Source organism: Pristiophorus japonicus, chromosome 1 (genome assembly GCF_044704955.1).
Source record: "Pristiophorus japonicus isolate sPriJap1 chromosome 1, sPriJap1.hap1, whole genome shotgun sequence".
Taxonomy (NCBI): Eukaryota; Metazoa; Chordata; class Chondrichthyes; family Pristiophoridae; genus Pristiophorus; species Pristiophorus japonicus.
In genome coordinates this window covers 297,906,545-297,922,502 of record NC_091977.1, presented here as the reverse complement: position 1 = coordinate 297,922,502, position 15,958 = coordinate 297,906,545, and the positions used below count along the sequence as shown (strand labels likewise).

At 43.8% G+C, this 15,958-nt stretch overlaps 1 protein-coding gene across 10 annotated transcripts in view; it reads left to right on the top strand.

The window, feature by feature from the left end:
- ubr5 (ubiquitin protein ligase E3 component n-recognin 5) overlaps positions 1-15,958 on the top strand; it is a 176,905-nt gene that overhangs the window by 139,059 nt on the left and 21,888 nt on the right. For 7 of the 10 annotated variants that reach the window (XM_070888496.1, XM_070888497.1, XM_070888494.1 and 4 more), the window contains 6 exons: positions 5,146-5,318; positions 5,538-5,651; positions 8,907-9,127; positions 9,300-9,420; positions 9,539-9,658; positions 10,517-10,760. In XM_070888496.1, coding sequence (XP_070744597.1) covers positions 5,146-5,318; positions 5,538-5,651; positions 8,907-9,127; positions 9,300-9,420; positions 9,539-9,658; positions 10,517-10,760 — 993 coding nt within the window. The remainder of the gene's footprint in view (positions 1-5,145; positions 5,319-5,537; positions 5,652-8,906; positions 9,128-9,299; positions 9,421-9,538; positions 9,659-10,516; positions 10,761-15,958) is intronic. The other 3 variants (XM_070888500.1, XM_070888499.1, XM_070888495.1) reach the window with 1 other exon arrangement.

The following is a 15,958-nucleotide window of genomic DNA, read 5'->3' as shown; positions in this document are numbered from 1 at the left end:
AGACACCTCAAATCACTGGAGAAATACCACCAATGATGTCCGTAAGATCCTGCAAATCCCCTGGGAGGACAAATGCAACAACGTTAGTGTTCTCGATCAGGCCAACATCCCCAGCATCAAAGCACTGACCACACTCGACCAATTCCGCTGGGCGGGCCACATTGTTCACATGCCTGATAGAAGACTCCCAACGCAAGCACTCTACTTGAAACTCCTACACACCAAGCGAGCACCAGGTGGGCAGAGGAAACGTTTCAAGGACACCCTCAAAGCCTTGATGAAATGCAACATCCCCACTGACACCTGGGAGTCCCTGGCCAAAGACCGCCCTAAGTGGACGAAGAGCATCCGGGAGCATCCTCGTCGCCGAGAGCATGCAGAAAACAAGCGCAGCAGCGGAAGGAGCGTGCGGCAAACCAGACTCCCCACCTACCCTTTCTTTCAATGACTGTCTGTCCCACCTGTGACAGAGACTGTAATTCCCGTATTGGACTGTACAGTCACTTAAGAACTCTGAGTGGAAGCAAGTCTTTCTCGATTTCAAGGGTCTGCATATGATGATGATTCGCAACTACGAGCAAGGTCACATTAACTATCTGGGATTGTCCAGTTCATCATCTGTTCCTTTGTAAATTCAGACAGGAAACATCAGGTTAAATTGATTAGCAGTTAAACCATCATCTAGATGGCCATTATGTCCAGGCTTGCCGGGTTGGTGAGAAGGACCTTCGCTTCAATATACATTCTGGGCATCATGTGACATGACTCACATTAAAGTCCTGTGGAAGCCAAGCTTGAACACCTTGGGTCTACCACAGTCTTCTACTTTAAGAACCTCCTGAAAACCCACCTCTTTGTCCAAGCTTTTGATAGCCAATCCTAATATCACCTTCTTTGGCTCTGTACACATTTATACCTGATGATGCCTGTGAAGCGCCTTGAGGTGTTTTCCCACGTTAATGGTGCTATATAAATGCAAGTTATTCTAAATAAACAGCAAGTCTGAACCGTTCTATGGTAAATAGCCCTTACCTTGCTGAATAAACCTTATCCGGAGTTAGAATTTCAAGCGTACTGTGCAGAACAGACCAAGGTTTGCCATTTTGAATGATCTGTGCGTTACTGGCCTGCAATTCACCTGAAGCTTGAAGTTTGTTTTCCCTCATTTTCCCAGACAATATATTAAATTCTGCTAAACTCCTCCATAAACTTTTTCATGAGCTGTTGATCTTTGACTGGTTTGGGATTTGTTTAACACCACTCGGACGTTATCAGCAGTCACTGCTCAATGTATTGGTGCAGTGCCTGACTAACTGTACTGAAAGATTTGGAGGCTGCAGCATTCTTAAAAAATGTGCCCCGTGAGTCAGACAGAGAGGAGAGACTTTCTGTATCCACTGTAGGCAAAACCTCAGGGTCAGAGCGAGAGGATTGAGTAAAGGAGCAGGGAGGTCTTACTACAGTTGTACAGGGCCTTGGTGAGGCCACACCTTGAATATTGTGTACAGTTTTGGTCACCTAATCTGAGGAAGGACATACTTGCTATTGAGGGAGTGCAGCGAAGGTTCACCAGACTGATTCCTGAGATGACAGGACTGACAAATGAAGAAAGACTGGATTGACTAGTCTTATATTCACTGGAATTTAGAAGAATGAGAGGGGATCTCATAGAAACTTATAAAATTCTGACGGGACTGAACAGGTTAGATGCAGGAAGAATGTTCCCGATGTTGGGGAAGTCCAGAACCAGGAATCACAGTCTAAGGATAAAGGGGTAAGCTATTTAGGACCGAGATGAGGAGAAACCTCTTCACTCAGAGAATTGTGAACCTGTCAAATTTTCTACCACAAAGTTGTTGAGGCCAGTCGTTCGATATATTCAAAAGGCAGTTAGATGTGGCCCTTACGGCTAAAGGGATCAAGGGGTATGGAGAGAAAGCAGGAATGGGGTACTGAAATTGCCTGATCATATTGAATGGTGGTGCAAGCTCAAAGGGCTGAAGGGCCGAATGGCCTACTCCTGCACCTATTTTCTATGTTTCTATGTAACTTCGAACTGATCCTCCTTGCTGCGCTTTTGCTGATACCTGCACTTGCTCCTCTCATTCATGCTGTGTTACTTCATTGTTTCCTGCTCTAAATCTATCTCTCGACCTTCTCTTTCCCCCCCCCCATCCCCCAGAGTGAATATTCCTGGGTTGCTTACTGCATATACAGCGATTGATGCTGCTTAGCTGTCCCTATAAGAACACAATGGGGGGGGGGGAGCGTCTATTGCAATCTGTAAAACGTTGCTTGTAACCCCATTGGGTAGCTGACACATGCCACACTATGATGCTGTGGGGCCTGGTTAAGTTGTCTACGGATAGAATACCTGAATTTATGACACATACATGGGAATCAAAAGCTGCAAGAATGGGTACTAACCTCCAGATACAGGATGGCTACTCATGTGCCCCTCTTCAATCAGGTTAGTCAGACACAACTTGCCTTCAACAAATCCATGCTAACTATCCCTTCTTAACCCATTTGAACCACTGGAGCAGATTTAACATCTCATCCCAAAAACAAATAGACTGGGTATTGGTGGAAGGGAATTACTTGTTTACATTTTACAGATTACAAATTTTCTTATTACACCTGACATTAGCAATAACTTTGTTTCCAACACTTGTCGGGATGTGGCGAGAAACTAAATCTGGAGCTAACGTGCACTCAATGCAAACATAAACCCATACGAGACTCGTGCCTCATGCCTTTAGCACCCTCCGTTATAAGAACATAAGAAATAGGAACACTGGAGTAGGCCATACAGCCCCTCGGGCCTGCTCCACCATTCAATAAGATTATGGCTGATCTGGTCATGGACTCCGCTCCACTTCCCCGCCCGCTCCCCTTAACCCCTTATCCCCTTATCGTTTAAGAAACTGTCTATTTCTGTCTTAAATGTATTCAATGACCCAGCTTCCACAGCTCTCTTGAGGCAGTGAATTCCACAGATTTACAACCCTCAGATGAAATTTCTCCTCATCTGTTTTAAATGGGCAGCCCCTTATTCTAAGATCATGCCCTCTAGTTCTAGTCTCCCCCATCAGTGGAAACATCCTCTCTGCATTCACCCTGTCAAGCCCCCTCAAAATCTTATACATTTCGATAAGATCACCTCATTCATTTGAATTCCAATGAGTAGAGGCTCAACCTTTCCTCATAAGTCAACCCCCTCATCCCCAGAATCAACCTAGTGAACCTTCTCTGAACTGCCTCCAAAGCAAGTATATCCTTTTGTAAATCTCTTGGGTTATACCACCACTTTTTAATTGAAGTGCACCCAAAACCACTTTCCATGGACCTAACTTAAGATTTTGTGTGTTTTCCCTCCCCCTCCCACCTTGGTATTGTTCAGCTTTAATCAGACACACATTCACATCAACATTTCCAGTTCAGGATCGTCTTCTTGGGTTACACCTCCACAACTTGCCTTTGTCTGCATTACACCGCATCAATTGAAACATGAAAAATCAAGAAAAAAAAGTTCAAGACATTGGCGAGAGATCAGGAAAGCTCTGAAACATCGATGGGCGATCAGTTTGTCAATAGTCCACCTTTCGCAAAGCTGCAACAGGTCGTCATCTTCCTCTTGGCTTCAGTTTCAAAAACTTTGGACATTTTTAAGGCTTTAAAAGCAGGGTTGCAGGGTTGTAGGACTGGAAGATTAGAGATAGGGAGGGACGAGGCCATGGAGGGATTTGAAAATAAGGATTAACATTTTGAAATCGAGGCGTTGCTTAACTGGATGCCAATGTAGGTCAGTGAGCGCAGGAGTGATGGGTGAGCTTGACTTGGTTCGAGTTAGGCCATGGGCTGCTGAGTTTTGGATTACCTCTAGTTTACAAGGGGTAGAATGTGGGAGGCCAGCCAGGACTGCGTTGGAATAGTCAAGACTCGACGATTTAGATTTAGACGAGACCTGACATCCAATTTTGTCCGGGCTTTGGGCCTCCTGGTTATGGCACGAGCTTTGCGTAGCACCGGGACTGAACTTAAAAGCGGGCCCAGACAAATTTCTACCCCTATATTCTGTAAATGAATTGTTTGCATTGCAAAAATAGGCAGCTGCAAGCAGTCACATTTTATTTCTAAATTCCACTCTGATGTACTTCCATAGTTACGGATGCCTCTATATTAACTGTTCCTGATTGGATTTGTTTGCATAACAAGCTTTCAGCCATTTATCTAACCTGTAGCACCAGTTGTTTCATTTTTCTGATTCTGATTGCTGACCTAAATTGGTCTTTCCAAAATCCACACACTGGCATCTTCCTTCAAGATTTAGTTTTGGACTTGGAATATTAGATCCTTCATTGAAACACCTGTGAACTTTTTGACGTGGAAGCAAGTCATCCTCGATTCGAGGGACTGCCTATGATGATGATGATGATTTCCAACACTAAGTTTGTTTACTCATCCTGGATGTCCTTTGAGGCATTGGTGTGCTATTTTTAGTTCAACCATGGCTTGTTCTGTTCAAGATTGCAATTTCATAAACCTGTCATAAGAAAGCTGTTTTTAGACTTTTTTGAAAGGCAAGTTTAGTTTAAGGGAAATGTTGTGTTTCACCCAGATAAACCGTGGGACTGTTCCCTCTGGGGTCCTGTTCATTCACTTCACATACTAAACAGTAAAGTGGATATGCCAGTGACCTTGATTGAGGGGGTCGACTCAGTGTGCTGATTTATTATGTTTATTGATATAACTGGGATCTCTCTTGTACTTCATCTCCCATTTTTCCGAAGTACCTTGCTATGTGTGATATATGCTTGGATTGGAGAGGTAGACATGCCTAGTGATGAATTTATTATACAAGTGCCATACATTAAATAAAACAGCTGTTTTCAAAGCCCAATGTCACTTTGAAAACAGTTCCCAATTAGTGTGCAGACAGTCATTGCACAGCTAATATCGATTTAATAAGTACCTTTTTTGAGAGCATTATTCATATTTCCAGTTTTTTTTTAAATCCTGCTGGATAAGTCAATTTTTGTTGTTTTTGTCTTGCATATCGTTATTGAACTGGTTAGTTTGCTCACAGTAGGTATGACTGCATGCATGCTGTGATCTCGATGTGATTTATTTTTTTCCATTCAGGTTCTGGTCTCCATGACAAGGATGATGAAACTCTGTCCACAGAAGCAGGCCAAAATCACCCATTCTTCCGACGTTCTGATTCTATGACCTTCCTCGGCTGTATTCCGCCAAATCCTTTTGAAGTTTCTCTAGCTGAAGCAATTCCACTGGCAGACCAACCCCATCTTTTGCAGGTAAAAGCAGTAGCGCTGACTGGTCTTCACGGACTCTTTTTTTTGTAAGTTTCTTACTGTAACAATGCTAATAAACCGATGTAGCCATTACCTATGCAAATTGTATTACTGTGCTTGAGCTTTCGGAGAAGATTTGTGTTGAAATGATTTATGAATTCTCTGGGCGGGGGAAAATGTTTTCAGTTGAGCGTTTGAGTTCTTTCCTTTCTCCTCCTGTAGCCCAATGCTAGAAAGGAAGATTTATTTGGTCGCCCAAGCCAAGGTCTATATTCATCTTTTTCGGGCCTTGGAAAAGGTATAACTGAAGTAACTGTGGATAGAAACTGCTTAGAGGTAAGATTTTCATGACTACTTCCAATTCAGTATCTTCAAAGTTGGCTTTCTCAACTGTGTGTCATCTTTGTTCTTTTTCATTCTTGGGGATATCCCCATCAAGAGGGGATATTTGTGAAACTTGACTAATTGACACATTTTTGTTGTATGTTAATGCATTATTTTCTTCAAAATAGTCTTTCGTACTGCAATGAAATGCAAATTTAAAAAAGAACCTTGACTTTTAAAATTATTTGCCAAGATCTTTTTTTTAAAAAAAATAAATGTAGTTTGACCAGGTTCATTATTTTTCGAAGTAGTCAGTAGAGTTTAGGATCAACATTGGGCATTTGGCACATCAGTGCATGCAGGAAGTTTAGCAATAGGGAACATTTACAGTTCTATCTGACTGAATATTATGAAATGTTTTAGTATTGTAATTATTAAAATTACGAGAACTCCTGATTTTTGCCTTGCGGAATGGATAGCTATCTCACCCAGAACATATGCAATCTGATAAGTTATGACTTGTATCTGTTTGTCTGAATTGAAAATTGAAACTTTCTATGTTAAGATCTAGGCTAAGAGTTTCCACTGTGGGCACAATCGCTGGTCCAGGTGCAAATGTGCTAGTTTTGGAAGTTTTTTTTCTTCTTGCTCAAGTTTCCACGTAAACACATTGGCATATCGCCGATTGTAAAATCTGGCATGAACCAGCGCAATCGAGCAGAGTTCTGGATAGGTTAGATGCAGGAAGAATGTTCCCGATGTTGGAGAAGTCCAGGACCAGGGGACACAGTCTAAGGTTAAGGGGTAAGCCATTTAGGACTGAGATGAGGAGAAATCTCTTCACTGAGTTGTTAACCTGTGGAGTTCCCTACTGCAGAGAGATGTTGATGCCAGTTCATTGGATATATTCAAGAGGGAGTTAGATATGGCCTTTACGGCTAAAGGGATTAAGGGGTATGGAGAGAAAGCAGGAAAGGGGTACTGAGGTGAATGATCAGCCATGATCTTATTGAATGATGGTGCAGGCTCGAAGGGCCAAATGGCCTACTCCTGCACCTATTTTATGTTTCTATGTAACATAATTTGTTTTAAATTACATTAAAATGGTATTTATTAATACAGCTGAAAATGGGCTAAATCACAAAGAATAAGCATTTTTAATCAGTGTCGCATCCACTCTGTAACCTGATTTAAAATAATTGAAAATGACTTTGGGGGCAGTGGAGTGGGGGTGGGGGGAGATTTCATACGGTGTACAGTAGTCAGTTCCTTTGTTTTTTTTTTAAAGTAAGCTTTTAAAACATACATTAGTGCCCTGTTAAAAGCTAAATTTTAAAAGCCTCCTCGAAGGCCCACAAACAGGCGCAATTAGTGGAAACCCGTTATGGTGATTAAGTTGATCTGGGGACATGGCCAGCTTCTAGCGCGTTTATTAAACTAGCGCAGAAGATCACGGTGACTCGATCTGTGCTTGAAACAGCTTGGGCTGTTTAAAAATATTTACCGTGACCATGTTCCAATCAATTACTTCCATCTTATTTTAATGCACATACTATTTAAGGTACTCAAGAGTTTCTTGGCATTTTCATACGCACGAGCATTTTGAGTGATAATCAAAACCTTATTCTAGAACTTTCCACACTGTCGGCTACATTCTGGATCTATTTTGGGTGTTGTCGGTCTTCAAAAGGGTAATTATAGAAGATCCTACTGCAGGCTCTTGTGGAACCCTTTCATAATTCTTCCCCTCATAACAAAGGTCTGCATAACATTCTTAACTGCAATTGTTCAGAAGTTAACTCTTCTATTGTCACAATACTGTATTTAGTCTTCTCACAAGTTAACTTTTTACAAACTGCTTTTAGTAGTTTGCTGATCACAAATTGAATTTTTCTGGGAGGCTTGTAGAAAAATTAGAGCTCTCCTTCATGCTGGGTGTTGCATATTAAAGATGCTTCTGGGTCTACTTTTCAACTGTGCAGCTGACCAGTAGTTTTCCCAATATATCAAAAGTGCTCTGTGTGAAGAGTACCCCTGAGAGCTGTTGGTCTTCACACAGTCTTACTACAGCTACTCAAAACTTAATCATTTTTCTCAAAACATTCAGCCTGCTCACTTGGTAAAGGCAAGTGAACTAGAAGCTTGAGGCCTTGATTCTAGGTTTGTGCTGTATTAGCTCGTGACAGCTAGGTTGGCTTCAGCTGTGGAGGAAAAAATCAAATCGGGGCTACTGTTTCTGATAGCTATCCCGTCATCCATGTTAGAAAGTGTGCACATGCTTGTGCGGCTATTGGGTGAAGTCAGATGGCACTTTGGTCACTGATGCTGGTTCCGTCATAGATTATCCCGTCAGATCAGACAGATAAATCAACTGCTCGCAAATGTTTCAAGGAACCAAGCCATGAATTCTCCATTACTAATAGGTTCAACACCGGCTGTTGGCATGATCTGATGCAGTCACTTTTGGCTTGACACTGATTTGAATTCTAATCAGTATAGAAATTTGAAAGTGATTTCAGCCACTAAGTACCTCCAACTGAGCAGCTTTTACAAAAGAGTACGGTGTTGGGGCAAGGGACCTACTGGAAGACCTTGTGAAGTACTCCTTCAGTAGTATTTGTTCTGCCATTTCCTGCCGCAGCACCTGACGACCCATCTCCATGGAATCTGTTCCAGAGAAGACACCAGCAACGAACAGGTCTTTTATTTCTCAAGTTTTTTCCCCCCGAGCTGCAAATGCTCTAGTTTTGTCTTCAGGGTGGATGGAGTATATGCTTAAGGTACTCTGTAGAGAGAGGAAATTAAACTCAAGATTGTTGATCCTTTGAGTTTAATTCCTGTTATTTTTCAGCAAGGAATCGATCAAGAACTTTGTGATGTCCTGTATTTAGGGAGCTATCTTGTGATCAGCTACAATTTTTTAATTTCTCTGTCAGTTAAGCATACTTGTGTTTTAACCTTGTGTTTATGGAAACTATCCTGAGAAAAGGCAGTGGTTCCTTATGTGATATTCACAACATCTTAAAATATAGCATGGCATTCACCAGCTTAACTTAACTAGGCTTTCATCTACATTCAAAACACCTGGAAGTGATTCAGTCCTTTGCCTTTGGTTATTCTATCCTTTCTCTGCCACTTTCAGGAAACGCAAAGTTTACGCCAAACATAGTTTATGTCCCATGAATTCAACTTTAAGCCTGGTTGAATAAGTGCTTTTTTACTCCGAACATGGCTAATCTACTGCAATACTGTGGTCCTATTCTTCAGGTGCTTCCCACAAAAATGTCTTACTCTTCTAACCTGAAGAATGTTATGAGTATGCAGAATCGGCAGAGGAAGACAGCCGATGAGCAAGTGTTACCAGAAGATGAATCTGAAAATTCACGAATAGGACCATCTGCTCAAGACCTTGCAGCACAACTAAAAAGCAGTTTGCTGGCTGAGATTGGGCTTACTGAAAGTGAAGGACCACCACTTACATCATTCAGGTAACTTCTCCACAGACTCCAGTAAACCTGGGTTTTCTATTAAATTTTAGTTTTTCAAAATGGCACAAAGCTATGTTAAAGAACTATTTTGCCATATTCTCCAGTTCAATCTAAATAGCTTACACTTTTAGAAATTCATCACTCCTTCCTTGTTGTTTTTATTGATCCCCAGGCCACAATGTAGTTTCATGGGAATGCTCATTTCTCATGACATGTTGTTGGGACGTTGGCGGCTGTCTTTAGAACTCTTTGGGCGAGTGTTTATGGAAGATGTAGGAGCTGAACCTGGATCGGTAAGGATGACATTTAAAGCACAGCATTCTAACACCAGTATAGAAAACTGGATAATTCTGAAATTAGTGATTATTTTTAAACTTAATGTAGTTTTATGCAGCACTTGAAATAATGTAGAGTGGAATTTTCCTCCGACAGATTTTGACCGAACTTGGTGGGTTTGAAGTGAAAGAGTCGAAATTCCGCCGAGAAATGGAGAAACTAAGAAATGCTCAGTCTAGAGACCTAACTCTAGAGGTAAAAGAAAAGTTAGCTTGGTTTCATGATTGCTGGTTGGATACCCCCTCCATGTTTTTCTTGCATCTGGCCACCCCTTTGTCCCTTTTTAAGCCTTGTTGGGAGGTAGTACAAGATTATTTCTTGTATATTTATGCAGTGGTTATTTTAGTCTTGTAAGCTTGTTTTATAAACACACAGCAATGTGTTTATTATTGTAATAAAAGCAACTTGTACATGAATTTGCATTCCCTTTTTTTTTCCCCCCACTCCTCTTCTGGAGCTGCTGATGTTTGCATGGTTGCTGGCAGCTCTTCAGTCCTTCCCACATGTAACATACATGAGCCTGGGCAGCGGGTAGCAGTGTAAGGTATATGACCACAGGGAGCATCATAGTTGAGGCCAATTTCACTCAACCCTAGTTTCCATGTGCACATTTTTCAGCAAAGATAACTTGGTGGCAGTCGGCACTGAGAAACCTGTTTGATTATTTTTTTCCTGACTTTAAAATGTAATCAATTATAGTGTCCACCTCTTAGCTGATTACAATAGTTCATTCGTGCAGTCCAAGGATTGAACCTGGGAACTTCCTGGGTTACGTAAGGTTTTTGCCAGTTCGTGGATGCCTTATACTGGATATAGCTGAAATATTTGTCAGTTATTATACAGTGGATGAATGTTCACTGTTTAAGTCTGTTTTAATCAGGGACTGTCTGTCTGTTTCTATCACTTTTTCCACAAGTTCTTTAACAATGGAAGTTTCCTGAACTTATTGGGATAGTACTTGCTCTCATTTCATTGTTGTAAGTAGTTCACAGCAGTTTGGAAATGTTGATTAGCAGAGCTCCAAAAAAAATTGACAATTAATTTCTGTTTCAGGTTGATCGTGATCGTGATCTCTTGATTCAGCAAACAATGAGGCAACTGAATAATCACTTTGGCCGCAGATGCACTACAACTCCGATGACTGTGCACAGGGTGAAGGTCACTTTCAAAGATGAGCCAGGAGAGGGTAGCGGAGTGGCTCGAAGTTTTTACACCGCAATTGCACAAGCATTTCTATCCAGTGAAAAATTGCCAAACCTGGACTGTATACAGAATGCTAGCAAGGGATTACAAACCAGTATGTGATTAAGTATTCCACAAAAAATATAAGCAATATGTGTGTGCAGTCATTAAGTCATTGGGCAATTCATTTGTGATTGGAAAATTGGAAGACAACTTAACGACTGTACCAGCACCTTAATGTTGAATGCTATAAACATATCCTGCATCTTACTCTTGAGAAGTTTGATGGCATAACCTGTATTGTGTTCCTAACACAGATGAGGCTGCACACAGGGAGGTTAAAGTAACAGTGACCTCAGTCTTTAATAAGACACTCCAAAGTGAGGAACAGGCCTTAGGGGCCGGCTTATATACAGTGCTCCCAAGGGATGCTGGGATCCCTTGGGACTTCAGGGGATGAGCTCCCTGGTGGCGGAACACTGGAGTGCATGCTTTAGATACACAACAGCACTCTTTCTTCCCCATCCCCCAAAGTCAAAGTGAAAACTATTTACAAAGTGAGGCGGTCGAGAGCCTTTCTTTCCTGGTGGGCCGCCTCGGTACAGATGTCTGTTCTGGTGTGATGGCTGTGCCCTCGCTGGGCTGGCGTGTTGTTGGCCCTGCAGAGCTCCCAGGTGAGCCTGGCCTTGTTGGGCGTGATGGGTTCAATTTCCTGTTCCGGTATGGCGTCGTTGATCCTCTGGGTGTGTGTTGTGGGCTCAAAAGGTGGTGTCTGCTGTGGGTGGTTGCTCTCTACCTGATCATGCAGGTTGGAGTGAACAGCGAGCGTCTGGTTTTAGGTGTCCTTTTCATGAGTAGCTCAGCCGGGGGCACCCCTGTGAGCGAGTGGGGTCTCGTGCGGTAGCTGAGCAGTACTCGGGACAGGCAGGTTTGGAGTGAGCCTTCTGTGACTCGTTTAAGGCTCTGTTTGACTGTTTGTACTGCCTGCCCATTGGAGGCTGGTTTAAACGGGGCCGAGGTGACTTGTTTGATCCCATTGCGGGTCATGAATTCTTTAAATTTGGCACTGTTGAAACATGGCCCGTTGTCACTGACCAGTATGTCAGGCAGGCCGTGGATGGCAAACATGGCCCTCAGGCTTTCAATGGTGGCGGTGGTGGTGCTTCCGACATTATTTCACATTCAATCCATTTGAAAAAGCATCCACCACCACCAGGAACATTTTACCGAGAAACGGGCCCGCATAGTCGACATGGATCCTCGACAATGGTCTGGAGGGCCAGGATCACAAACTTAGTGGTGCCTCTCTGGGCGCGTTGCTCAAATGAGCACACACGCTGCAGTGCCATACACAGGACTCTTAAGTCAGAGTCGATACCAGGCCACCACACGTGGGATCTGGCTATCGCTTTCATCATTACTACAAGCGGGTGTGTGCTGTGGAGATCCGAGATGAACGTTTCCCTGCCCTTTTTTTTGCACTACGCGGTTACCCCACAACAGGCAGTCTGCCTGAATGGACTCCTCGTCCTTTCGCCGCTGGAACGGCTTGATTGGCTCTTGCATTTCAACGGCGATGCTGGCCCAGCTCCGATGCAGTACACAGTTTTTTTACTAGGGACAGCAGAGGATCTTTGCTGGTCCAAGTCCTAATCTGGCGGGCCGTGACAGGTGATTTATCATTTTCAAACGCTTCTATGACCATCAACAAGTCTGCGGGCTGTGCCACCATCAACAAGTTTGCAGGCTGCGCCATTTCCACCCCTGTGGTGGGCAATGGTAGCCGCCTGAGAGCATCCGCACAGTTCTCGGTGCCTGGCCTGTGGCAGATGGTATAATTATACGCTGATAGCGCGAGTGCCCACATTTGTATGCGGGCTGAGGCATCAGTATTTATGCCCTTGTTTTCAGCGAACAGGGATATGAGGGGCTTGTGATCGGTTTCCAGCTCAAATTTGAGGCCAAACAGGTACTGATGATTTTCTTTACCCCAAACACACACGCTAATGCCTCTTTCTCAATCATGCTGTAGGCCCTCTCTGCCTTAGACAAGCTCCTGGAGGCATAGGCAAGAGGTTGCAACTTCCTCGCAATGTTAGCTTGTTGTAATACACACCCGACTCCGTACGACGACGTGTCACATGCTAGCACAAGACTTTTACACGGGTTATACAATACAAGCAGCTTGTTGGAGCATAAAATGTTTCTGGCTTTCTCAAAAGCAATTACTTGTTTTTTTTCCCCATACCCAGTTCTCACCTTTGCGCAATAACAAATGTAGGGGCTCTAAAAGGATGCTTAACCCCAGTAGGAAGTTACCAAAATAGTTGGGGAGTCCCAGGAATGACCGCAGCTCCATGACGTTTTGTGGCCTGGGCGCTTTCCTGATAGCCTCTGTCTTGACGTCTGTGGGCCGAATGCTGTCCACCGCGATCTTTCTCCAAAAATTCCCCTTCTGTTGCCATGAAGATGCATTTCGACCTCTTCAGCAGCAGCCTTACGCAATCCAGTCACTGGAGGACCTCCTCCAGGTTTTGTAGGTGCTCGGCGGTGTCCCGACCATGACCAGTATGTCGCCCTGAAAGACCACCATGTGTGGTACCGACTTGAGTAGGCTCTCCATGTTTCTCTGGAAGATTGCTGCAGCCGACCAAATTCCAAACAGGCATCTGTTGTAGATGAACAGTCCCTTGTGCGTGTTGATGAAGGCGAGGCCCTTCGAAGACTCCTCCGGCTCCTGCGTCATGTAGGCCGAAGTCAGGTCGAGCTTGGTGAACGTCTTGCCTCCTGCCAGCGTCGCAAATAGGTCATCTGCCTTAGGTAGCGGGTATTGGTCCTGTAGCGAGAAACGATTAATAGTTACATTATAATTGCCGCAAATCCTGACCGTGCCATCACTTTTGAGTACTGGAACAATCGGGCTGGCCCACTCGCTGAATTCCACTGGGGAGATGATGCCCTCGTGTTGCAGCCTGTTCAGCTCGATTTCCACTCTCTCCCTCATCATGTGAGATACCGCTCGCGCCTTGTGGTGAATGGGTCGTGCCTCTGGGACCTAGTGGATCCACACCTACGCCCCGGAAAAGTTTCCAATGCCTGGCTCAAAAAGGAAAGGAAATTTGTTAAGAACCTGGGTACATGAGGCCTCATCAACATGTGATAGCGCTTGAATGTCATCCCAGTTCCAGCAGATTTTGTCCAGCCAGCTCCTTCCAAGCAGTGTGGGGCCATCGCCCGGGACAATCCAGAGTGGCAGTTCATGCACCGTGCCCTCGTAGGTGACCTTGACCATGCCGCTGCCCAGGACAGTGATGAGCTCTTTAGTGTACGTTCTCAGTTTCGTGTGGATGGGGCTCAAGGCTGGTCTGAATGCCTTGTTGCACCACAGTCTCTCAAATATCTTTTTACTCATGATGGATTGGCTAGCGCCAGTGTCCAGTTCCATGGCTACGGGTAAGCCATTCAATTTTACATTTAGTATTATAGGTGGACATTTCATCGAAAATGTGTGCACCCCGTGTACTTCAGCATCTGCCTCCTCTCTCTGAGGCTCGAAATTGCTTTGATCCACCATGGACCGATCTTCCTCTGCCACGTGGTGGTTAGCAGGTTTTACAGAGCTTGCAGCTCGTTTGCAAGTTCGTTGGAGATGCCCCATTGTCCCACAGCTCTTGCAAACATACCCTTTGAAGCGGCATGAATAGGCTGAATGGAAGCCTCCACAATGCCAACAAGGTGTGAATTGCCTTACATTCATCCTTTGTTGGGGACTCTCAGTCATCTGGGTCACCTGAGGCCTGCTGGCAGTTGCAGACTCGTGGTTTCTGCCCTTTACATTTCTGCTCGCAAACACAGTTCCAGTTAATTTATGAACATTGCTAGCACTTGTGTGCTGAGAGATTTTTTTGGTGTTATCACTAGTGGACATAAACGCCTGTGCTATCGCAATGGCCTTACTGAGGGTCGGTATCTCCACAGTTGAAAGTTTTCGCAGGATGGTCTCGTGGCCAATGCCCAGTACAAAAAAGTCTCTGAGCATTTGCTCCAGGTAGCCACCAAACTCGCATTGTCCTGCAAGTCACCTTAGCTCGGCGATGTAGCTCGCCACTTCCTGACCTTCAGATCGCTGGCACGTGTAGAACCGGTACCTCGCCATCAGCACGCTCTCACTCAGGTTAAGATGCTCCCGAACCAGTGTACACAGCTCCTCATACGCCTTATCTGTGGGTTTCACCGGAGCCAGGCGATTCTTCATGAGGTTGTAGGTCGGTGCCCCGCAGACTGAGGAGGACCGCTCCTTTTTGCAGCGCTTCCTTCTCCGTCCAGCTCGTTGGCTACAAAGTACTGGTCTAGCCGTTCGACATTGACTTCCCAGTCCTCACCCTCCGAGAACTTCTCCAGGATGCCCACAGTTTGCTGCATCTTTGCGTTGGATTCGCATTCTTGTCGCCAGTTATTGTGTTCCTAACACAGATGAGGCTGCACACAGGGAGGTTAAAGTAACAGTGACCTCAGCATTTAATAAGACACTCCAGAGTGAGGAACAGGCCTTAGGGGGCCGGCTTGTATACAGTGTCCTCAAGGGATGCTGGGATTCCTTGGGACTTCAGGGGATGAGCTCCCTGGTGGCGGAACATGGGAGTGCATGCTTTACAGATACACAACAACCTGTATCTGCAATAGTCAGAAAAATTATAGTATCTCTTGGTCGCTGATCAGGTCAAACCTGCCTGGCTATGATTAATTCTTGAGTGCATGCCTTTTTCACATCATTTAGCCTCAAACTCCACTGATTGTTATTACATTAGAGGAGCAAATTATGAAACACACAGAACATTGAAAATAGAATTTAAAAGAGCACAGTTTGCTAATGTCTAAATGAATTATTGTTTGTTAGAACTTGATCTCCATTTCTTAAGTAACAAAGCAATTGATGGTCAAGCTACTGATGTCAATCATGACCAAGCTATCTTCGCAAATTCATTGCATAATCTTTTATGTAAAAACAGAATGCTAGACAGTAGTTCACTTGTTAGGTCACTTCAACCCTAGAGTTAGTACTTTGTATTTTGTTACGTCTATAATGTCAGACAGGATTTACAAAATCTACCTTGTTGGATCTTCTAGTTTTGTAGTGGTATGTACATATGGAGAGAGATAGAGTTTTGATCATCTCGGTCGTAGAAATAAATATTACATTTCGACCTAAAATATATTTATAATATTTGTAGATTTTCAACAAAAACTTTGAAATCCAGAAAAAAAAATTGTGTTCCTGTAAAATTAATTTAATTTAGCTGTTTTTCTTCAGTA